Source organism: Brienomyrus brachyistius, chromosome 8 (assembly GCF_023856365.1).
Source record: "Brienomyrus brachyistius isolate T26 chromosome 8, BBRACH_0.4, whole genome shotgun sequence".
NCBI classification, from domain to species: domain Eukaryota; kingdom Metazoa; phylum Chordata; class Actinopteri; order Osteoglossiformes; family Mormyridae; genus Brienomyrus; species Brienomyrus brachyistius.
Genome location: NC_064540.1, coordinates 1,889,028 through 1,914,158, shown reverse-complemented (window position 1 = coordinate 1,914,158; position 25,131 = coordinate 1,889,028). Strand labels below are relative to the sequence as shown.

At 46.5% G+C, this 25,131-nt stretch overlaps 1 protein-coding gene across 1 annotated transcript; it reads left to right on the top strand.

Annotated features, from left to right (window-relative positions):
• The first annotated feature begins 488 nt into the window (after positions 1 to 488).
• Positions 489 to 24,987, top strand: shmt2 (serine hydroxymethyltransferase 2 (mitochondrial)). The gene is made up of 12 exons (XM_049021820.1): positions 489 to 631; positions 13,470 to 13,655; positions 14,362 to 14,441; positions 15,582 to 15,782; positions 16,013 to 16,094; positions 16,886 to 17,008; positions 19,356 to 19,495; positions 21,712 to 21,874; positions 23,306 to 23,405; positions 23,525 to 23,680; positions 23,770 to 23,877; positions 24,081 to 24,987. The coding sequence occupies exons 1-12, from the start codon at positions 599 to 601 to the stop codon at positions 24,206 to 24,208; spliced, it is 1,500 nt and encodes a 499-aa protein (XP_048877777.1). The 5' UTR covers positions 489 to 598; the 3' UTR covers positions 24,209 to 24,987.
• Positions 24,988 to 25,131: the final 144 nt, after the last annotated feature.

Below are 25,131 nucleotides of genomic sequence, written 5' to 3'. Positions count from 1 at the left end.
ACACTTGCCTTGGTATCTTTAGGACGCCTGGATCAGATAACGGGGAGGACGCCGCACATTCCCGCAGTACCGCTGGACGGGATGCCGTCCATCATGGGGCATACATATGCGCACATAATCATACACTAGGGGCAATTTACAGATGCCAGTCAGTCTAGTTTGCTAACTTTGTATGCAGCGGAAACTCTAATAATCACGGGAGAATATGTGAACTCCATACAACTACACAGACAAACGGGAAGTAGGCTGTTTTAACTTTTAGTCCTCAAATTCAGAGGATTTTATACTTTAACATTTCAGGTGTTTAATTTTCTATTCCTAGAGATGACCTTATATCGTGTTGGTGGTCTCCATATCACAAAACGTACCCATTATATGGTCACTTATTTATGAGGCACATATATGACACAAATTTTAATTGGCGCCCAAATATTGTTTTTTTTTTAATGAAACAAAACTACATATCCCATATACCCTTGCGCGATACTGGGCACGTGCCCGGTAGTTCCTGAATAATCTGGTTTTTCACGTTGGGCTTTTTTTTTTTTTTTACATTCAGCACTTATCTTGGCTCTGTCGCTTCTTCGTTCCTGAAGACATGTTGTCATTAACGTTACGACATCTTATACGGGTAAGTATGTGAATTTTCATTTTCGTTTCCACGCATTTTTGCAGACCCGATTAGAAGACAGTTGGTAAATATGGCCATTCGCACAGATGCACATGCCGAGTAGCCGCATGTTCTGAAAAAGAAGACTAGGTTGTATTTTCAGTAAGTAGATAACTACCGTTCATGCCTTATATTAGATACCAAATCGATATATGCAAACGACGAGTTCAAACGAGGTGACGCTGGCTTCCTCTCCATTTTAGTGCCACACATTCAACTGCTGGCCTCATAATTATAGGTTGGTAGTTATTTGCTGAATACACAAGTTAGATTGTCAATGCATAATCAAGTTCGCATAATCAATTTGTATCAAGTTCGCAGCTTCTTAACTACTTTCCACTACTTTCTTGAGGCCCATTTTGCAGACGAAGGCGTTCACTCGGTGCAGTCCTGTCTGCCAGCTCCATTTATCTCACTACGTCCCATAACCCATGCAACTTCCAAACCTTTGCTTTTTTAACCGAGAAAAGTATCTTGTATGGTTGGCCAATTTTGTAACCAGTACAGTATGTTGTCCCATTAAGAATGTATACGAAACAAACAATATCTAGTTATTGTGGGAAGTAAATGGGGGTCCAAGGCGTGCAGATGATGCAATTGCGTTTGGGGGGTTTCATCATGTGTACGTCCATGTGGCAGGTTCATGCTGCTAGTTTTATGCCTTATTTTCTGGGTCTTGGAATATTTATGCTTTTACTTTTAAATCATGTTTACATTTAAATTAATGGCTAAATTGTTAGTTTGAGCACGTCATCAGTATAGTTAATTTATATGTACCTGATGCCTTTTTGACGTAGTTTGTTCCGAGAATAATCTGCATATGCAAGTAAAAATGTAATGTGTGTGACTACTGGTGTATATGCGGCTCGGCGGTATAATGGGAACCAGGGCAAAGTACGTCAGGTGCTTCATAAAAAGTACTAATCAACTGTAATAAACCCACAATTTATGTGCCAGTATATTTCGCAAACATTGTCAGTTCCGGAATAACAGCTTGCGTTAATTCGTCTCTAAAATATAATTAATCCTTCAGAAGTCTGAAACTACCCAGTGTGTGTTTTGTGTGGTTAGTCTCATGCAGAGAGTTGTGTTGTGTTTAGTGGGTGTCGTTTTTTTACATTGCAGGTAAAAATCGTTCCCAGGTAAATTAGGAACGCTTCCATTACATAAACAGCGGAGTGTCTGCAGAGTTCGGTTCCACAAATGTTTGCAGAAATGAATTCGAAGAGGTCATCTAATCGGGTGATTCTGACCAGAAAAGCAGCCACGTTCTGGAAATAATCTACAGTTCCATGTGGGGGTTAGGTATTCTGCTGACCGGTGGTCTGAGTTGACTCACCATGTGAAGCAGGGCTGGACTGGGATTAAAAAATCAGGCCTGGACTTTAGGGTCGTCTACGGTAAATTTTGCCAAGGGGGGAGATCCTCTTGACATATTTTTGCTAGCAGTCGCATGGGGGCTGTAAATTTACTGAAACTTTCCGTTCCATGGGAAGTTAAGATGGGGAATTCTGGATTATATGGGATGGTGTTAAGGACCCACAGATATGGCTGTTCTGCTGAGGCTTGGCTCAAATCGGCAGCCTTCTAATCACAGGCATAGAGGCTTAGCCCACTGAGCCACATGTTACCCCCTAAATAGGCGTCCTGTACTACCAGTCATATGAAAGTATAGCATGCACAATTATGTACAGAACATAATTAGCTATAATGGTAATAAACAGCTGTTACTTATTTTATATATTCACTATCCATTTTCTCAGTATTTATTCTATCCCATATAGCCTAGGTGCCCCAATTAGATTTGTGTGCGCACACTGTAAGACGTTGTGCAGTGTTGCACAGTGACGAAATCACCTGACAGCGTGCTTCTCAGAATGTGTCCTCTTCATTAAGCGACGCTTGACTGTATAAACAGAAAAGCGAAGCCGTCAAATGCTGATGAGAGTCACCGCGCTTCACAAACGCACAGGCTGCTGCCGTCTTTGTTGTGGTGCCCGTGGAATGCAATTGGCCCGCGTGTTTGCATACTCCTTAGAGGTAATCAGTTCAGCATGCTGTGTAATGTAATTTAAAATTGCTTGAGTGTCTGTGTGTTTGGGGGGGGGCGGGCAGTGCGTGTCCTTGATCTGTCTTTCCCAGACAGGTTTATTCCTTTGTGGTCTCAGTTAGTGTGGGGTAATCGCTTGCGATGAAGTTTCACGACTTTTGAAAGATGCTATGCTCCTGTCCGCAGACTATACTTTATATGTATCTGTTGTCACAGTGCCGAATGGTGTAAAATGCGTAAAATAGCTTCTACGTATTAATGCCGACAGGGAGTGTGTCGCGCACGTGCCGGTAGGTGCGTAGTTCATTTGACATCTGTACCCCCTCCTCTCCTCACCACACCTCTGTGCTTTCATCAGCCCCGCTGGCACGTACTCATTCACGCAGCCGGTTTTGTTGCCTTGGAGAGGTCAAAGATCATACCTCCGCTGATCCAATGAGATAAACAGCCTCAGTCCACACCCCCCCCCCTCCCCAAACCCATTTTGCTCTTCTCTATGTGGCTGGCAGGCAGGCTTGACAATTCGGCGTGTACCTCTGACCTCATCTGCATAGGAGGTCCAAGGCCAGACCAACCTGGATGCTGATATTAAAGAATAACAGCCTGTTTGTGGGCTTCTCTATGCTGTGCGAGTGGTCACCCATGCAAAATTCACTCCCGGATTAAGAAGCCCTACCATTTAGCGCCTTTTTCAGGTGGAAGCTCTATTTTGGACATGTGGTTTCTAATCAGGCATGACTCAGGGCCGACAGTAACCTGACGTGCACCCGTTAGTCCTTGGACTTCTTGAGGCAGCACCATGTGTTTTGTTGGCCCATGATCTGGTGAGTGGCCACTTCACTCTCTTACTAATCCACACATCCCTTCTCTTAATGTTAGGATCCTTCAGAGATTCCATGCAAGTACGGGTCTTGTTTTTATTGTTTTGTGTGGCAGCCAAATCGGGATCGAAGGAGAGGGATATATTATTATTAGATTGATGAATACCTAGATATACTTTATTGATCCTGAGGGGAAATTCAGTTACATGCAGCCGGAATGGATGATGAAGTAGACAGTTATGTATGTATAGTAAAACAACAAGACAAAGTACGGGATAATGCGTGTAGTTGCAGCATGGTTGTGCAAATGAAAAAATGGGTCACTGAGGGAATATAAATTAGGAATGGTGTATTTGTAATGTGCATAGTCATAAATGGATATGTAGCGGGAGGCCCTTTGCTGTCCAGGAGTGTTTTATGGATAGGGTGGGGGCATACATGTCGGTAGGGGAAACTGGGGCATGATGGTAGCAGGGAGAGGCGATCCTCAGTAGTGCTTTTTAGGTGGATGGTAGAATGAGCCCCTGGCTAAGTAGGCACTAGTGAGCACCCCGTAGAACGGATGGGCAGAATAGTTCATGATGTTCTCCATGTTTGATGCCTTCTCTTCTTTTTTTTTCCCTCAAAAGTGCTTTAAGAGGGTTTGGGGTCAGTCCTGTCTGTTGGATCTGGCTTTCCTGATGGAATTCTTCAGGCATTTGGCATCACCTGAACTAATCTTGACTCCGCGGCAAACCACAACGCAGAGTGCGGAAAATATCTTCCGCAGCCTGCTGTGCACATCAAAAGCTCCGAGTCTCTTCAGAAAGTTGAGTCTGCTCGGGATTTTCTTGTACAGCACCGCTGCGTTGTCCGCCCACTCCAGTCTGCTGTTCAGGTGGACCACCAGGTACTTGTCCCACCTCCACTTCCTCCCACTGGGTGGTGAATGGTCCCTGGGGCTCCTTGGTACACTGGAAATCCACCACCAGCTCCTTTTATTTTCCTGGTGTTGACATGTAGGTTGTTCTGGCATCTCATGACAGTCCTCCACTAGCCTTCTGTAATCTGACTCATCTTCATACTAGTAATGCTGTTGACTTTCCGCCATCATGAGTGATGTGGGATTGTATTCATTTGATTCCGTTCAGAAAAACTGCCGTGACAACTGGGATGTTAAACATTAGATGGGCTCTAAATTTTGGTACTCAATAGATCGAAGGATAGAGCTTTTAATTAGGTGGATCACCTGTCAAGTTGTTGAAACGAATCAATATTCTCTTCGACGGAGCCGGTGCACAGTGAAGCCGGGTGACGAAACGGTGCAGAAGTAGCCATGAAGGTTCCTCATGCTGTGGAGGAGGATGAGGAGAGGGTTGTAAGCCTAGAGGTTCAGAGGAGGCCATGCTGACATGTAGACCAGAACTGGCATTTAGTGTTAAACTCCTCCACTGGTAGCACCAGGAAGCCCAGTTTGTAAGGGGTTGGTGTGGGTGTTTTTAGAGGAGGTGGAAGACCAGACAGGCATTCCCAATCAGGTGTAGCAGCCACTAGTTAGTAAAACTGCCATTTCTTGCCTTGTCACTATGGCAGCTATGTAATTATAAACATATCTGTACAAACATATTTCTAGTTAATTTTGTTCGGAAATTATTTATCTTCCATCTCCTGTGTGTTTGTGTGTGTTCAATATGTTCACAGTGAGCTGAATGAGGATCCACAGACTTTTGCCATTACTAATACTCAGAGGTGGCGATTTCAGATCCAGAGAGTAAAAATCCAGACCAAGATTTTGTTTCAACCGACCAGGTGAGTACTCTGTGACTCTGACTCTTTATACTCAACGACTTGGTTGAAACAAAATCTTGGTCTGGATTTGTACTCCCTGGACCTGAAACCTCCACCTCTGCTAACACTTCCTCTAAGTAGAATTAATTTTACAGAATAGGCCCCAGTGAACATGTATATTATTCAAATCAGTTTATTTTTTTATATAGCGTCTTTCACAAAAGTCACTTGACAAGAGTGTGTGACAGCCCGTTACTAAATCATTTATACAGAATAGAATGGTGCATGAAATGGTGAAAAGGGGAATAAGGAAATATTATGTGAATCTTATAAATCAGCAGTTCGACTGTAATAATACAAAGTTTATAAATGACCCCGCGCCCCCGCACCTCTTCTGTTGCTGCCGATGTTTTATCATGCCTCATCTCCTGAATCTTTTGTGAAGCGTGATCACTGAGTTCACTGCACCGCGGGTGGGGGCTGCTGTGTTGGTGTAAATGCTACAACAGATTAAGTGCAAAAGTTGCAGGCTATACCTGTGTAGCGATGGGTAGCTTAAACTTGTCGTAATCTCTTAGTTTTGGAGAGTCTGGGTCGCCGGCACCGTAGGCCCCTGGCAGCGGCGGTCTTTGCTTACAGCTGTGCTGAGAATCCAAGGTGTTGCGTCACCCGGCGCTTTCTGCATTTTCGATGTGCGCTGTTGGGACGGCGCCGCCCGGTAGAGCGAGCAGGAGCCGATCGGTGACTGTATCCATCCAGACCCCCCAAAAATGGCTGCTTGTCACGTACTGGTGCTTTTAGGGTCTCTCGTAGATGATGCGGCTCATCTGATTAAATGTGAATGTCCCCAGGTAATGTAGCTGCCGTTTTAAGGAATTCTTAGATGCAGTTGGACCTCATTTGATTCTTGTGTAACTGGTGAAAATAATTGTGATAATTTTGGTAAGTCAGATAAGCTTGTGCTTAACAAGGTTTACCCAGGATTAAGTGACCAGTCACCAAAATCCTTTAAAAGGGTGAGGCTTGTGAAGACTGGTTTAGTCATGGAGGTGACCTGTACCAGTGATTATGTTCTTTGTGTAAAGTAGGTTTTTTTCTTCGCTTTACAAACTTGGCATGATTCACTGCCATGCTAATTTGGCCGTTAGTGTATCAAGCCAAAACCTGATGGACGAGGTCATAAAGCTCAACGTTACACCCGTTATTAAATCCATTCATTAAGAAGTCAGCATGTTCCCCATATCATAAGTGTCTCTTGTTATAAATGGTGGTATTAATTAGTTGTTGGTATTTCAGCCCTTTTTGGAAATGGAAATGTTAAGCACATGGAAATGTTTCAGTGATAAATTCCCACTTTAGATGTTTCCAGTCTGTTCTGCGGGAGCCAGGTGCTTTTAAGAGCCACCTTCTATGTTACGGCGTTTATCTTCTCACTGTGTGTCCTTAAACTACACACAGATCGAGGTCATTACCCTCAGATTAGGAAGCTGTTGATTCAAAGCCACGGGACGTGCCCACCTCCCTGCCCAGCCACTTACCCCCCATCTACGCGCTCCCCCCATCCCCAAGCCCGTCCCCCACCTGCTAACCCCCATCCAGGCCCTGAGCACGCAGCCTCTTCATAACGGTGGACTGTTTGAAGTAAATCCACTGGGGCATTTGATGTGGTTCCAGAAGCATAGTGTGGTGTCCTTCATTAACTTTCGTGTAGAATATTTGAAATACTTATCTTCTCCTTGTCTAGTAAGCAAAATACATCTATATCCATCCATCCCTCCATCCACTTTCCAAGCCCACTTATCCAGTAGGACAGAGGTCACCAACTCTTTTTCCCTGAGGATCAAATTCCATCAAGAAAACGCAACCAAGCCAAGGTCCACAATGCAGTTCACCAACTGGGGTGGGGGGTGGGATGGGAGGGTATTTATCGCATGATCCAGATGCTGATTGGACAGCTGCCAGTTTTTGACTGCCTCTGTTGGAGCGTTGAGGTGATTATGCATAATTTAGTTTATTTAGCTCTATAGATGAATGTGTTTTTAATTCTTATTTTGGCAAGAAATCCATAAGTGATGGATGGAAAAACTCACTTTATCAAAATAGCAGGTAGTATAATTGTAGAACAATGCAAAACTCCCTAATTTGCGTATTCTGCATTTTGCAGTGTGAGGTTAGGGCATGCGAGTGGTGCTGGGGTGCTTTACCGTGATGGGTGTGACCCCCGTTATTACTCGGCATCTCTGCCCTTCAGTGGCGGCTGGCGGCGAGTCCGGAACTTTCCGCATGATGTCCGCACACCATTGGCAGCGTAAAAGGCCGTTTGACGTACACAAGGGGTCCCGGCTCTCTTGCGGGGCAGTTCTTCCAATCTTTTATGAGTTTGTCTTTGTGTGTTTACATGCAGTGGGGACTGCCCCCCACCCCCTGAGGTTTTTCAGTATGAAGTCAAGGAGCGGAGCACAGTCCTGTTTCTAATGGCCACTCTTCTTTTAGTCGGAGAGAGAGCGAGAAGGAGCCTGACTGATATCCTGGCCTGTTGACACCCTTCCCACTATTTTGAAATAATTTATTTTTATCTCCTCTGTGATTCTTGCCGTACACGAGGCCAATGGACAGGAGTCACCTGTAAAGCTGGGTCCTCTTTGGGAAGGAGAAGATGACAAAAATTCTAAAAGCGTGCGTGCGAGCGGGTGACCAAAATCGGCACCCAAATGAGCCTAATTCTTGTGAAATCAAATACTTTATTAAGTACATCAGAATGCTTATTTTCACACAGCCCACTGTGCTCTCATTTGTGACACGCACACCCATCTATACACTTGGGCAAAGCTTGGGGTCCCAGTTCTAGGTCCAATCTAAGTATTCTGGAGCCCCAAAAGCATTTTGGATCAAACGCCCAACAATGAACAGGATCCGAACTGGTGATCTTCCGATGTCAAGCACAGAGGCCTCATCCGCTGATCCACCCACACACACAAAAAAAAAAAACAATCTTTTTGTCTGGCCCGAGTAGCCAGATATTCTCTCTTGTCCGTGTGAAGCACTGGGGGCCTGTAGACCTGCCAGCAGCCTCTGAGTGTCCGGGGGGGGGGGGGCTGCCGGCTCCCTCCCGGCTCTGCCCCACTTCAGCGCTAAGTGCGCGGTGAGCTTGTGCTGATCTGATGCCACCTTCAGGGTGGCAGAGCTGTCTGCCCTGCCAGAGAGCTATCTCCCCCCCCCCCACCACAGACGCGGAGCACCGCGCGTCGGCCTCGATATCCCCCCCGGGAAGCGCAGACAGCAGAGGACAGTTCCCGTCAGCAGTAAATGACCCGTGTGATTTAGCTGTGCACGGCGTCTCCCGGTGGCTCGGGCGGGCGGCGCTGTCTCCCCGTGCCCTGGCGCTCTGGGACAGCTTCCTCCAGCTGACAGCCAAGCCGCGGACTGTGCCGTTAGTGTGCCAGCCGGTCCACGGCCCGGTGCCTCGGCTCCTAAGCCGCATTCCAAGGCAGGAGGGAGGGGCTCACTCGCATTTTTCTATTTCTTAGACCACGTGCACATGTGATACTTTGCAATTTTCTACTTAACTGACAAGTTTAGATTGGAAGGAAACTTGTTGGGGGTCAGAATGGGGAAATTACCTTGTAATAGGCTGACCGTGTAACTCACCTCAATGAAAATATAACCACCCATAATTTTAGCTTCGGGGGGGTCATCTTGCCATTTGGAGGTCAGAGAGGTTAGCTTGACATCTATATACTGACATGAATGTACTGTATATTGTGTGCATATGTGCACCTCCAGTATATACCCTCACTGTACGGTTTGGAATTTCACTGTGATCTACGGACTTCAGTGTAGTTTTCTTGTGGTTCAGATCCTGACAGTGGTGCCTTAAGACACCGTGTGGCCAAGTACGTGCTTTTCCTGCTTGTTAAGACGTCTAGCTTAAGCACTGGCAGATTTCATGGCTTGCTGCCAAACGACGCCTTTGTTCCACTCGAACTCTCCCACCACTCCCCGTTTGAGGCCCCCTGCTCCTGAATGTGTTCTGTGGCTGAGCCAGTTGTTGCGTTTGACCTTGTGTCGCCCCACCCCACAGGATTGGGTTTTTGTGGCCCCCGTCGTCTGTGTTTGAGACCAAAGAGATTTAGTGCCCATCCTGGCACGGCAAACCCTTTCAGACTAGAAATCATTCTTGTCTCTCTTGACTGAACCTGCACTAATATAGTGGTATCCTCTTCGAAGTGAGGGCGACCAGCATCGAGCGTGCTATTCTGCATGAGGTTTTACTGCATTTTATGGTTTCAGCATGATGTCCTTGGAATTAAAATCCACTCAGCATATCCGAGTGCGGTCATTACTTCCTGACTGCTTCATCACCTGGGATGTAGACAGCAGCATCTGTTTAAATGTCCATATCTTCCTCGGAAAAAGGCTGCTTTTACCTCTGACTTAGCCCATATAGTACCGGTAACATACATTTCCTCACTCAGGAGTAAATATCTCTGCGTTTATTCTCTCTGTGCACAGGTGACTGGCCATTCCATAATTTAATGTAGTGCTTTTTGTAGGATGTCTTGTGTCTTCTATACCATTTTTTTTAAAGAAATGTAATGCATTTATACAGTAATCTTGATTCTGTTTTTAACTCTGAAAATCACTGGCCCATGTTCAAAGCCTTGCGGCATCGATTATATTGGTCTGACTGTAGATTGTACCTATTTAAATGATACATGGCTTACTGATTTTCTAAATGTTTTACTGATTTGTGATTAAGAGGAGCACATTTTTTCCGCTCTCCAGCTTTTTGGACCACTGTCAATCTGCAGTCTTACTCGTCTTTCCACATCAACACGTTTGCAAATCCGACATTTTTCTATCATAGATGGGGAAAACCATTTTAATGATTTAAAGACTTTATTTCAGGAAACTTGCAGTTTTTTTTGTGCCTCCAGACTACTGAAGACTTTTAGAAATGTACTTTTTACTAGATGGAACTGTGAACTAGCCAAACCTGATGTTTCTGAATCGGATCGACACTGGAGGTGGGACACGCGAAACCTCAGGGTATCGGCATACACCTGTACTATCTCCATTTCCTTCTCCAGACCTGTGATTTTAGCCTAATTCCCTAGAAGTTTAATCTAATTGTAGCACAATGCTGACGCAGGGCCAATTTTAATGAGATTTCAGCTGAACTCTGCAGGAGGAGTGATCCCTCAGTAACTGTCGAGGTCATTGGTAAGAGTGTTGAGTTTTGAACAGCTGTTCGTTTTGGAGCCACACCAGTAACAGTGATGTGTGGGGAAAGCCTCCAGACCACATCGGATTGGCTGCCGTGCACTGTCACTCCAAATACACCCACTTCCCATTGGGCTCAAGTAATCAGTGAGTCTTAATTCCCACCTACTGTGAGTTGCAGGCCCTCCTATCATTCATCATCTGTAGTGGTTTAGCGTAACAGTCGTGTTCTTCATACTGGAGCTGGCTGATAATGAAACTCCAAATAATTCAAATTCGTGGTTTATTTACCCCATTATAATGGCCAATGATTCTCTCAAATGGTTTTTATCCTTGGCACCCTCCTGTAAGATTGAATGCTTTTTGGGGTGGGGGAATCCCAGGGGCAGAGTTGCTGCTGAGTGCCACATTGAAGACGTTAGATTCCCATTCTGCAGCCCGTAATTGTTCCCCATCAGTGTGCTAATTGGCTTTTAATAACGCTATTAAATTAAGGTTGTACATCATATTTATGAACACATGGCACTAAGAGCAACAGGGGGGAATCTCTGTTTGTTATTGGGCTTTACTTATGTGTTTGTTTGCAGCATTTTTAATTCAAGAAGATCCTATAAAGTAGATGTTGCAATTCACATTGAAGTCTTGAAGCTAAGTTCCGATTTAAATTTATTTTTTTTTATAATGACCTCTTGGCCAATTAGAGCCGTGTGGGCGGGGCTGGTAACCATGGCACTGTGGACTTCCTGCCCCCACAGGATGTACTTGCGCACGCTGCCAGGACGGCCCTGATTAGATAAGTGGAAATGCTGAATTTGTGTTCTCCCGTTGGCCAGCGCCCACAGAGCTCCCCGCAGGACTGCTGATGGAGGCATAACAGAGCAGCCAGCGTGATTATTGATACGTCGCAAACAGCCTCTTTTAATCATATCACAGGCGGGGCTCCTCGCCAAGCTATAAGTGCCAGTGTCTGTGGCTCACCAGGGGCTGGGAGGACGCGATGCCCCCGGCCCACATTAACCGTTGGAGGGTCCGCTGGTGGCCGTGCCAGTGGGCTCTCTACCCCGGTGACTTTGGGATGTGAGCCGCTTGTTGGATGGGAGATAATCGACAGTGCCGCCTGTCTGTTTGGCCCCGGTTCAGTCCGGCTCTTGTTTTGGTCCTTCATCCTACTCCCTCCAGCAGCCAAGGGGAAAACCATAGATCCGGCTGCAGGACATGGAGGGACTCCTAAGGGCATCTCTAACCTAGCAAGGCTTATGGACCCGAACTCCCTGCCATCCGCTGTAAAGCCATGTAATCAGACAACATTCTCCACGCTCTTGGTGCGTTCCCATGTGCAATGTCTCTGCATCGCTTCTGCATCATCGTGTCATAATTTTCGCATGGAATTTGTGGCGTCACTCACTGGCATAAATTATGTACTGAAACGCAGTCAGTGGAACCCCGCTTGGAACCCCTTAAATGGGTGGGGACCTCAACCCCTCCAGTGCTCTACCCAGATTTACCCCCTTGTGTAGCCACTAGGGATACCTTCCTTAGGGTGACCGTGTCATGCATGCCCCCGAATGCCATGGTATATAATTACAGGTCTGACCCCTTCCAGTTTGTGAGGGACCCCGAAACTCGATCAGTAGTTTTAATACGGTGCCCACCCTGGTTCCGTTCAGATTACTGTGTGTATTTTGATTTCAGCAGCTTCTAGGGCACTTTCCAGTTTCGTATAATTATGAAAACACAGAACAGGCAATATTCTTGTCACAATGCTGTAGTCATCTGCTTTAAGAAGTACAGAAAGGTCACAAAGTCACACCTTTTTGTTTTTGCAGCAATACACTCTATTCGCTCAGCAGTTTTGGTCTTGGTGAAAGAACTGTACTTAATACTTTTTTTTTTTTTTTTTTTTAATTCCCAATTCCCAGCATGCTTTGCAGTGCTCTTTCTCTTGCTGTAATGAAGTCAGTAAAAAATTACATAATGATCAGTCCGGCCGCTTGTGGCCTGTCCTGATAAGGATTCGCTCCATCGGTTGCCGATGATGCGATACAGGACTGCCTTTCAACGGGGGCAGGTTAAGTCGGTATGCGATACGGATTTGCATGGAAGTCTTGCGACTTATTCGTCCGAAGACGTTTTTGCGCTGTCGATTTCCTGTGAATCTGTGATGTCTGTTGTGTCCTTTATTTTCATGTGTATTGCACAGTGAAGTGTTTCACTGAAGTGTGTCTTGCAATATGGTCCCCGTTCCTCGTGTTTGGCTTTGAACCACAACCAATTCTGGTGTGTTTGCACACACTGACAATAAAATATTCTGAGATCTGAATTTTATCGGCATGGGAATATCTGAATGTTACCTAATGGACATTTATTTCGATAAAAGGATGGGCTTGCACAGACACTGCTGTGTAGAGCCACCTTGAACATTTGATGGTTATTGGTCAACTGTGTTGCTTCTCTGCTCATTGACTCTGCCCAGCTGCAGTTGTCTGAAAAATACTTAATCCGTTGAGAATATGGGTACCGGTGTTGGGTCTTCCAGAGTTTTTCATTTTCTCTGTTCTCTCTTTCTGAGAAGAGTAGCCTGAAAAATTAAGTTTGCAGGATCTGTGGGAGGCCCTTGACATACCATCACCATATATCATATTGATGTTATTGCTTTTTATTGGTAATAACATGATTAAATTGATTAAAGTATCGACATGGATTTCAGCTGTTTAGTGGAATCTCGGTTTTTCTATCGTCATTCATGCTCCAAAATTAAAATATACTTTAGTTTTAATTGTCAAAATCCAGTTGTGGCAAATTTATTGCAGTATTTAAAAGACCTATTGGTTTGGGGCTAATTATTTAAACTCAGATAATGTTCCCGGGCATGGGGATCATGTGACTTTGTTTATCCTGCGTCGAGTCACGTGTGCTTTATTTCCTCCTGTCCCCCCAGCCGCTGTGCCAACATGCCCCCAGAGCTCTCTGCACCGGGACGCGGGGTCAGCATTCCCAGGCGGCGGTGCCGGAGCACCCGTGGACGGGGCAGGAGAGCCTGGCGCAGGACGACCCCGAGATGTGGGAACTGCTGCGGAGGGAGAAGGACAGGCAGTGCCGTGGTCTGGAGCTGATCGCCTCGGAGGTGAGCGGGTGCTGCCTGACGTGAGGCGGGGGCTGTGAGGAGACGGGGGCACAGAGCTGCATGCGCTCCCCGGCTTTCTCTGAATGTTTTTATTAAAAAGCAGAAAAAAAATAAACTCCCCGGATCATATTTCCAATTCTAATGCGGCTCGGGTCTCAGCTCAGCAGACCAGTGCAGGAGCGAAAATGTTACCTGCTTCGCTGCCCCCCCGCCATCCTCCCCCGTGCCAGTGACAGAGCCTTAGTGAAGCTCTGCACTTTCGCTAAGAACTAGTGCTAGGGAGTGGGTGGGTGTTGGGGGGGGGGGGGGGGATTAAGAGGAGCCACTGTTCTCCCTTTATGTGAAAATCCACTTGGAAAAGACCTTTCATGCATGGAGTGTAGAACCATAACAGAGGACATAGAATCCCCCCCCCCCCCCCCAAAGACCTTTGGTTACCTGCTCACCTCTCATTTCTGTGGGCTGCCATGGATCCAGGCTATCCTGCCTTTGCCCCTTTAACAAGCCGGCTATGGTTCATAAGGCAGGTCATTGTTTTCCTATAAACGTTAGCGATAAAGCTGTCGCTGTGCCCGTCTCCATTTTCGCACCGCGAGTTCTGCCGGTTCGGTCATCCAGCATTGACTTCCTGCGGCTGCAACTGCCAGGCACCTGACCGCTGTCCCCCCCCACCCCGACGTACCCTACCCCACTATCCATGTGACAGAATTTCTGCAGCCAAGCCGCCCTCGAGGCCCTGGGGTCGTGCCTGAACAACAAGTACTCAGAAGGCTATCCTGGGAAGAGGTGAGGTCCGTCCGGATGTCCAGTGGATGAGAAGCGGCTTCTCATTACCCGCAGCACGTCCATACTGACAGCAGCGAACCCGGAGGGTGTAGCCGGTAGCCGTGTGATTTTTACGGAGGCCCACACAGGGTCGTCCTCTTAGAGAGAGTGGCTGCGTCAGGGTGGCAAAGAGCATTTACACGTTTACCTCGAACGCAGTTCCCCCTCCACTGGAGGTTTACACGTAAAAATGCCTTTTTAATGCTGGAGGGAGCCAGTCTGCACCTGAAGTAAGCTGCCACGGAAACGGTATCGGGGAGGAAGGGGGGAAGGCTGAAGTAGATGCTGCTGGCTGGCTTTAAGCAGCTGTGAGATTATCACTGCGCGTTAGTATGAAGTGTATAAAGATTGACTGTCTATAAAGCTATTCTCAGCTACTGTGGTCGGGCAGCACTCCAGGTTTAATGCTTTTAGAGCAGAATCTTTTTATTAACACGAGTAGTGGCTCAAGGTGCTTGCGTCTGTGACCGGAAGGTTGCCGGTTCAAATCCCAGGGTTGATTTCACCATTAAGCCCCTCAAAAAGACCCTTAGCCCCTAGGTTCCCCTGGGACCGGCTGGCTCTGCTTTCTCAGATATGTATGTTAGTTTGGGTAGAACCATCTGCTAGATAAAAAATAAATGCACGCTTTATTTTTCACGCAAAATAGTTCTGCGGAGATTTTAAATAGAAACCGTGGATGGCTATGCAGATCTTAGGGGCTGCCTTTGGAAATGGGTGATTCTGTTTCCTTGTGTCAGAAATATAAATAATATATTTGCATTTCTTCCTGGGGTTTAAGAAATGCTTGTAGGTGTTTTATACAGTTTAACTCTCACACCTATCCTGGGGACAAATTGATCGCAAAGGCACATGTCACATGACTTCTCACAGTAACATACCACGCTTGTTTGGGACACTGCAGTAATGGGGGACCCGAACTCCCCAGAAGCCCCGGCAAACATGGGCCGGCTTCTTCAGGGCCTGCAGATGGAGTTTGTCTTGTGAGGAGACGACCCAGTCCGATGGACCCCGGCCAGGGCTGCGACCCCCTGGGCTCACTGTACCACAAACGCATCCCGCGCGCGAGGATCTGTGTGTATATCACGTCTCCTTACACAGGTACTATGGTGGCGCGGAGGTTGTGGACCAGATCGAGCTGCTGTGTCAGAAACGGGCCCTGGAGGCGTTCGGCCTGGACCCGGCACTCTGGGGCGTCAACGTGCAGCCGTACTCCGGGTCTCCGGCCAACTTCGCCGCCTACACCTCCGTGCTGCAGCCGCACGACCGCCTCATGGGGCTGGACCTGCCCGACGGAGGACAGTCAGTATCCACCCAGCCGTCGCCTTGCTCCGCCCCCGTCTGCTTTGACCCTTAAGGGCACCTGTAGATGGGTCATAGGTCACATGGTACCACTTTTTTTTTTTTTTAACGCTAATCATTTTATGAATATCAGAGAATGTGAGAAATGGCGTTTTGCTCGTGCGTTTCAGTGTGATACGCCGCTCACTCTAGCCTGAATGATAGTGATGCGCGTTCGCACGTGTTCGCAGCCTGACTCACGGCTACATGTCTGACGTGAAGCGGATCTCCGCCACCTCCATCTACTTCGAGTCCATGCCCTACAAGCTGAACGTGAGTACCCCTCCCCCCGTGACGTCACAGTGTGCCTGGTTCCAAGCCGCTCGTCGGCGCTTCCGCCCGGTGATCGGTATTGTCCTAGGCTCCGAGGTCACTTTATTTATTTTTTTTTGATCAATGCCCCCCTGCCACCAGCCCGCCCCCCCTTTCCTGGTGCTGCTCTCTGCGTCCAGCTGCTCATGGGTGGTGATTGATGGGCCGGCCGTCTCCCGCAGCGGGAGAGATAATGGGAAATCGACAGGCCGAGCCCGGCACTCCGTCCTCGGAATGAACGCCTTGATGGAGTGAGCAGCACTCCCGAGACACTCCAGAGATGGGAGATTATTTGCCTGTCTAAATAAAGATTTCTGCTCCAGCGAAGTGTCAGTGGATACATGGGCTTTGGGGGAAAAATTAGCACATACCAGTCTCAGTCTCAGTCCACCCGCAGCCCCCCCCAGCTGTGCTGGTTTATTAGTGTTTTTTTCCATTGTGTTACATAGTTCCCACATTCGGAGAGGGAGAAAATAAACTGAGAAAAGGAAACTGAAATGCAGATTGTCTCTTGCATTTCCCAGCTGATGCTTACAGTTCGTTTTTTGTCATGTCTGTGTAATAATGCATCCATGTGACCATCCAGGCTCCCTGTAACAGTTGCGGTGGGTTAAGGGCTTCGCTCAGGAGCCCCACGGTGAAATCACTCTTCTCACCCTGGGACTGCCGACCTTCTGATCGCAGGCACTGCACCCTAACCCTCAGAGCCACACACCGTCCGTTCTGACAGCCTGCTTCTGTCCGTCCCTCAGCCCAAAACGGGTCTCATCAACTATGACCAGATGGAGGTTACAGCCCGCTTCTTCCGTCCCAAGCTGATCATCGCCGGCACCAGCGCCTACGCCCGGCTCATCGACTACGCACGCATGAAGAAGGTGGCTCCGCCCCTCGCCCTCTGCTCCTCTTCCCGCCCTGGCGAGTCGTCCTCCTTTTCTGCTGCCCCCTGTACTTGCGCTCGCTCTCTTCCCTTCTCTCTCTCTCTCTCTCTCTCTCTCTCACATCATCCTGCAGCTGCTACCTCTTTCTCAGTGTCGTTCTGTTCTTTCCTTTATTTTCACACAAAAATTATCACTGTAAAATAGTTAACAGATTGTGGGAAACACATCTGCCCTCCCTAACAGAGTTGCAGTTTAACAAGGACCTGAAATACAGCCTTATCATCTGTTGGAATCTGGAATGTTCCCAAATCGGCATAATTTCTGGCTGTGATTCTTGGTTGCATTGACATGTTACGAAATGAACTTAATAGCCAACTTTTGCATTTTACTGCGGACTGCTAAACAAAACCATCGTGCCGAATGCCTTGAGTCAAACGTGGGCCGTTTTTAGTGGTGAGACGTAGTGCCTTTCGTTTTTCTTTTAGTGACCGCATCTCGTAAGCTGCGACTCTGCTTCGCGTCAGACATCGTCAGGGGATCACAAACATCATCAATGGGGTGTTTGTTTTTGGTGCCCTGGGTGTCAGTGATTTGTTTTCAGGCTGGTAAACGCAGAATTCTCAGCGAACCGCAGACGGCTAACAGATATTGTAATGAGTTTGCTTTTACCAGAACACCAGTTCTGGAGTAGGAAGGGGAATTGTGATCTTTACAATGTACAATGGCTTGTAAAACTGGCACATTTAACTTGCACGGTCAAAGTAACTGAACACCAGACGACTTCTGAAGATTTTGTCTTAAATTAATGATAATTTTGAGCACTTAACTTTTCAAGACCTGAAAATTATACATGGTTGATTTAACTTAACTGGTTTAACTTATTATCATCATGAGCTCTTCACCCTTCCCCCAAAAAACTGAAAACTTGCTGGTAGTTGTTAACTATTAGTAACTTACTCATCAAATAGTTGTCTTTTCTTAGATTAGGTTAGATAGTAGGTAAATTATAGATTAATTAATAAAAACAATAATCCATGTTAATGTTTTTATTTTATTTTTGCTTAAATTTGTTTATATGTGGTGACAGAATTATAAAACATGCCCTCAAACATCACTCGCAGCACTTGTTAAATATTGGAAGCAGGACAGACTTTTTAATGCAGATATTTAATATATTTTAGCTATTTCCATCGCCAGGTCACATTCTACCCTGTTGAGGCTGAATTTTATCCGCCTTTGAAGGGGCTGGGTGTTTGTGCAGTAGATCGTGGTTAAAGACCTTCACGGCCTCCTCTGAAGTTGGGCTCCAGCCATTTAGAGCCGCTCTGCCCCCCAGCACTTAATTAGCACTAGTTTCTCCCATTGGTGGTTTGTTTTCTGTCGGGTGAGGCCGTGTGTCCTCTTCCTCAGGTATGATTAGTCACAGCCCTGGTTTAAGGTTCCTTTCTTGACACACACCTGCAGAGTGAAACAATGGCCCCCCCTTACATGGGGGTGGGAATGTGGTAAGAAGGGATGTAAAAGCTTTCTGACGGCGCACCAGTGCTAATCAGTGACGTTACAAGCAGGGTTTCCTCAACTCTGGGTATTTGGAGAGCAAACGGTAGGTTTGTAACTCTGACATTTGTCCTTGTCGTGTTTTTTTTTTTTTTTTTTTTTTTTGCCGTAAACGCATTGCCAGAGTTAAAATCAAACAACAGAGCCAAGGTTGCTTGAGCTGAGTGTCATCGACATTTCATGAGCAGTTTGTCAAAGGGTTTGACCAGCCCTACTTCATCATGTGGTGACTCCCGTCACTCTGGGGCAAAATAAATTGAAGTCCCTTTGAAAAAAAAATTATTCTTCTCCCCCCACCCCTGTATTCAGAAGTATTGCACATAAATGGAAAGTTCCAGAATGTCTGCTTCAAGCAGTCGCTCTTGTTTGAGTCTACCTGACTGACGTTGACCACAAAATCTCTTTAAATCTCAAAGCGTGATAATTTTAGACATTTCCATATTGCGATTTTATCTTAGTATTTATCGGTAATGACCGGATAATCCGTTCGCTCGGGCTCAAAAAAATCCCGTTTGTTCCGGCATGATCAGAAGTCCTGGTTCTGCCTCGCTAACGCTCAGAATCATTTAAGCTTTCCCTTGCCCCCACTCTTTCTGTCGGATCGCGCCGTTTAGGGATCGTATGATGCGACGTTATGGCTGTAATGCACTGACTATGCAGTTTTATGCTTCAGAGACTTTACTCTCGGACTTCTCTGTTATGGTCTCTCTGCCTCGGGGGAAGCCAAGGAAGATCTCCCTGCCTTCCCGTCTGTATAAATTGTTTTCTCCCCCCCCCCCCCCCCCAGCTGTGCATGGAGCTCAATGCCTACCTGCTGGCTGATATGGCCCACATCAGCGGCCTCGTTGCCGCCGGCGCCATCCCCTCCCCCTTTGACCACGCGGACCTCGTCACCACCACAACGCACAAGTCGCTGAGGGGGGCCAGGTGGGTGAGCGGGAAGGTACCATTCATGTGTAGGGGTGGCCATTCCTGGCTCCAGTGGGTGGGGCTTTTGGGCATCCATCAAGACGAGCAGGGATTTTTCCGGAGGAAAATTCTTCTGCATACAGTAGCGAGGTACATAAAGTGTTAAGACAGGACCATACCCATCTTTCCGGATACAAACCCTGTGCCATCTGTATTCTAATGTATTTATCTGTAATTAATCTGTAACTTATTTCCGTAACACCACAGTGTTTTGATCAGGATAGTCTGTATGTGTACTTTATACTTTTTTAAATTTGTGCCTGTACCACCTGTACTTGTTTGCTTGTGTGAGGAGACTCCGTTTGACGCTTTATGTGTGTCAGTACACTGCAGTCAGGTCCATAAATATTAGGACATCGACACAATTCTAATCTTTTTGGCTCTATATACCACCACAATGGATTTGAAATGAAACGAACAAGATGTGCTTTAACTGCAGACTTTCAGCTTTAATTTGAGGGTATTTACATACAAATCAGGTGAACGGTGTAGGAATTACAGCAGTTTGTATATGTGCCTCCCACTTTTTAAGGGACCGAAAGTAATGGGACAAATTAACAGTCATAAATCAAACTTTCACTTTTTAATACTTGGTCGCACATCCTTTGCAGTCAATTACAGCCTGAAGTCTGGAATGCACAGGCATCACCAAACGCTGGGTTACATCCCTAGTGATGCTCTGCCAGGCCTCAACTGCAACTGTCTTCAGTTCCTGCTTGTTCTTGGGGCATTTCCCCTTCAGTTTTGTCTTTAGCAAGTGAAATACACGCTCAATCGGATTCAGGTCAGCTGATTGACTTGGCCATTGCATAACATTCCACTTCTTTGCCTTAAACTCTTTGGTTGCTTTCGCAGTATGCTTCAGGTCATTGTCCATCTGCACTATGAAGCGCCGTCCAATGAGTTCTGAAGCATTTGGCTGAATATGAGCAGATAATATTGCCCGAAACACTTCAGAATTCATCCTGCTGCTTTTGTCAGCAGTCACATCAATAAATTCAAGGGAATGTTTGGCAAACTCTAATCTGACCTTCCTGTTTCTGAGGCTCACCAACAGTTTACATCTTGTGGTGAACCCTCTGTATTCACTCTGGTGAAGTCTTCCCTTGATTGTTGACCTTGACACACATACACCTACTTCCTGGAGAGTGTTCTTGATCTGGCCAACTGTTCTGAAGGGGTTTTTCTTCACCGGGGAAAGAATTCTTCGGTCATCCACCACAGTTGTTTTCCGTGGTCTTCCAGGTCTTTTGGTGTTGCTGAGCTCACCGATGCGATCTTTATTTTTAAGAAACTTCCAAACAGTTGATTTGGCCACACCTAATGTATTTGCTGTCTCTCTGATGGGTTTGTTTTTATTTTTCAGCCTAATGATGGCTTGCTTCACTGATAGTGACAGCCAGCTCTTTGGATCTCATATTGAGAGTTGACAGCAACAGATTCCAAATGCAAATAGCACATTTGAAATGAACTCTAGACCTTTTATCTGCTCCTCATAAATTACATAATGAGGGAAGGACGTACACCTGGCCATGGAACAGCTGAGCAGCCAATTGTCCCATTACTTTTGGTCCCTTGAAAAGTGGGTGGCAGATATACAAACTGCTGTAATTCCTACACCGTTCACCTGATGTAAATACCCTCAAATTAAAGCTTAAAGTCTGCAGTTAAAGCAGATCTTGCTCGTTTCATTTCAAATCCATTGTGGTGGTGTACAGAGCCAAAAAGATTAGAATTGTGTCGATGTCCAAATATTTATGGACCTGACTGTATGTTCTCGTTGCTACATGCACTAGAATTTGCCCCTGGAATCAGTAAAGTCAATCCTTATCTTAATCATAATATAGTGAAAAACAAAATTAAATATATAGGCAGTACTACTCATACTGCAGTCAAGCAAGCAGAAGTACCCATGCAGACCAGCATGTCCTGCAAATGGAATATTGTTTAAGATGTATGTAAATATAAATGAGGTGCTTTCCTGACGTGTTATAGCTGGGGATGGGGACTGGTACATGGGGACAATATCCTGTACATTGGCTTTGCTGCTTTTCTACTTCATAATATAATCCCATGTGTGTATAAAAAATCTAGCGTTTCTCCCATGCATGTTGGCGTAGCCCGTGATCGGCTCTGAATTTCTGCATTTGCCTGAAAATGTATCTGCTTCCCAGAGCTGGCCTGATCTTCTTCCGGAAGGGGGTGCACTCCGTCGATAAGAAGGGCAGAGAGGTCCACTACAACCTGGAAGACAGGGTCAACTTCGCAGTCTTCCCCTCCCTGCAGGGGGGGCCCCACAATCACGCCATCGCCGCGGTGGCCATCGCCCTCCGACAGGTCAGTTCACACCCCCCGCCTCGTTGCACAGGTGCTGTTACTGTGAAGGCGTGCAGGGGGGGGGCATGATTAGCCTGCAATATTAGACATTAATGATAACACTTATATTCAAATAGAATTGCAAATTACTGTAGAAATGTGTTACTGCTTTTAATTGCTTGATATTTATTTTTCCATCAGTTATTTAGTAACCGGTTTAGAACATATTAAGTTGTCATTAATAAGCGACACCTACAGCATCCTTCGTGTGTTTCTGCTGCTTGTTTCAGTTTAGTTTGGTGGTGGAAGCTGGAGGTGCATTGAAGTGACTGTCGAATTTGCAGATTAAAAACAAAGACGGGTCAGGAAATGTGGTGGAATCCTCTTACATGTATAGTAACTTGATCAGTTCATCTGAGTGTGATAGTATGCACTGTAGCCAAGTTATGATGATGTTATGCTCTAAATGAGATCAGGGGCATAACTGGGGAGCATAGAAATATGTGTGCATCTAGCATGGGTCCAGTTCACACAGTCGCACATATTCCTTGTATACTGAACCCTCTGCATTTTCTATAATAGACCTGTTTTCAGAACATGAGTAAAGTCAGTTCGTCGGATCATGAGTGTGTCCGCATTTACGTCTTCTGCGAGAGCCTCAGTGGTACTTACAGAGCGAGAGACATTATTCCATCGTACTTTCCGGCCCTTGTCACGACAGCGGTGCTGCCATTCATTATGGCTCTGTGCTGCCCTTGGACTCGATCCGTCTGTGGGGATGGTGTTCAGCCGAGCCATCCAGGGACAGCCGTCAGAGGCAAGCTGATCTGTGCTTTCATATCAAGGTCCAAGAAATGACCGCGCTGTCGTAATCCGGCAGTGGCGGGATCCTGATGGATGCTGGCCGGACGATCAGGCGTGAACCACGTCTGGGCCGAAGCCTAAACATGGTGCAGTGTATTGTGGAACCTTCAGGGTCGGGTTGGCGGTATCCAATTTTTTTCTGCCCTTATACTGTCCTGGCATTATACCGCGGTATATGGCATTTTATTTATTTAAAAAATATTCCAGGATTTTTTCCCGGAAATTTCCCCCCAAGACACAATGCGGAGGTATCACTACCGCCATATAGTATTTTTTTTCACCAAGATTTCACAATAGCATGGTGTGCCCAACGTAGCATGATAACACATCGATATTACGGGTGTAATCGCCCGAGCCTAATTCAGCAGCGTAGGTCCACCTACACCAGGTCGACGATCATCCATCCATCTTCTGGTTTTTCAATCTGGTTGTGGTCTGGGACCGTGCTGAGCACCTTTTCCCAAGAACATACTCATTCTGGGGGATGCCCAGACATTCTCATGTTAGTCAGAAGATATAATGTGTCCTCAGTCTTCTGGTAATTCTATCTTTTTTTTTTTTTTTTTTTTTTGTCATTTTTGACTCCAGGCAACAATGCCAATGTTTAAGGACTACATAGCCCAAGTTATGCAGAATGCGAAGGTGATGGCGAGTGCACTTCTGAAGAGAGGATATACACTGGTGTCAGGTGAGTTTCCATAACCAAAGTGACCACGGGGCAAACCCCATCGTCTGGAGCGCATCCTGAGGAACACCCTGAGTGCGCCATATGAATGATCTCCTGGTCATTGTTCTCCGTATTTGCAGGGGGCACTGACAATCACCTCGTCCTGGTGGACCTGCGGCCGCAAGGCATGGACGGGGCTCGGGCTGAGCGAGTGCTGGAGCTGGTGTCAATCACCGCCAACAAGAACACCTGCCCTGGCGACAAGAGTGCCCTCACACCTGGGGGTCTCAGGCTAGGTACAGGAGGATCTCTGGGATGGTATCGTTTTGTGGGTAGTGCTCAATTTCGGTATTCATCCTAACCTGGCCACCCTTCTGCTTCCCAGGAGCACCTGCCCTGACCTCCAGACAGTTCAAGGAGGCAGACTTCGAGAAAGTGGTGGAATTCATAGACGAGGGGTTCAAGATCGCCCTGGATGTGAAGAAGAAGACCAGTAAGTGGAAGGGAGAGTCGGGGTGGGGTTGGTGAGCAGGTACTGTGCAAAGTTCTGCTTCTAGGTTTGATGATTCGGCACTTTAGTAAGACGTTGGAGCACACGGCACAGGGCCTGCCGGTCTGGTGCGGGAGTCGCGGTGCAGGTGAGGAACCGTACGTCACTCAGAAGCCTGAAATGTTCCCCTTTCTTCTCCCCTTCAGCGAAGCTGCAGGACTTCAAGTCCTACTTGCTCGAAGACCCCGAAACGGTGGCCAAGATCGCCGACCTGCGGCAGCGTGTGGAGGCCTTCGCACGCCCCTTCCCCATGCCCGGGTTCCTCGATCACTAAACCCAGCCGGACACGGTGGTGGGGGGGAAGGCGGGCTTTTGGTCTGGTTCAGGGAGGGGGTGGGGCCAAACTGTGAATCCAGCACTGCACAGTCAGTCTTTCTGAATCCTTCCTTTGGGTGGGGGGGCGCACATGCCCAGGTTTCAGGTATGAAGAGAGGGACGGTCCCTTTGTCCTTCTTGCATAATGTTCTTTTTCTTGCTTTTCAAAATTGTAGAACCGAAATGAAGCTTGAAAGAAGGTGCCGGTGTTCAAATCCCTGCCCTTCTGCTGCTGGTCATCTTCACAATCTGGTTTAGCGTTAGATAAACTGCCCAGGTTCAACAGCTATGAAACTAATTGCCGAATCTCTTCACAGAGCACCATTAGGTATTAATAATATAATGAACAATGTGTCAATGAACAAAACTAATATAATGTTTACAGATATTATTAGAACAAAAGCCCACAAGTTATCTAAATGTAGATTTTTTTTGTTTTTTATATGTAGTCTTATGTATTGGCATATGGCTATGATTAAAATTCTCTTAGTTATTTATCATCATGGACATCATAGAACTTCCTAAATAAAGGGTGTAATGTCTAATATATTTTCGGCATAATTCTGGGATTCTGTAATACTAACCACTGCATCAGTGAACAGTTTGAGGTTACCTCCGTTGGGGGGGTGGGGGCTGCTGCACGCAGTGAGAGAGAACAGATCGCAGTGCGGCGGCATTTCTGATTGGCCACTTGTCCAAATAGTGCTGAAATAAAGTGAGATTGAATTCTAATGACAACCCGCTGGAGCTGTGAAGCTGAGAGTTTTTGTTCTTTTTGAGTTTGATGTGCGATGTTCCTTTTAGTCACATGGTGTACATATGTCACATGTGGAGTGTTGTGTATTTTGCCCTCACTGTACATTGGGTAAGTTGTGGGCATTT

Bases quoted from the DNA above. Each gene is read 5' to 3' on its own strand.
- shmt2 (XM_049021820.1), top strand. From the start codon at position 599: ATGTTGTCATTAACGTTACGACATCTTATACGG. The intron at 17,009-19,355 runs GTGGCTCCGCCC...CCCCCCCCCCAG, and splicing joins ACTACGCACGCATGAAGAAG to CTGTGCATGGAGCTCAATGC. The intron at 23,406-23,524 runs GTGAGTTTCCAT...CCGTATTTGCAG, and splicing joins AGGATATACACTGGTGTCAG to GGGGCACTGACAATCACCTC.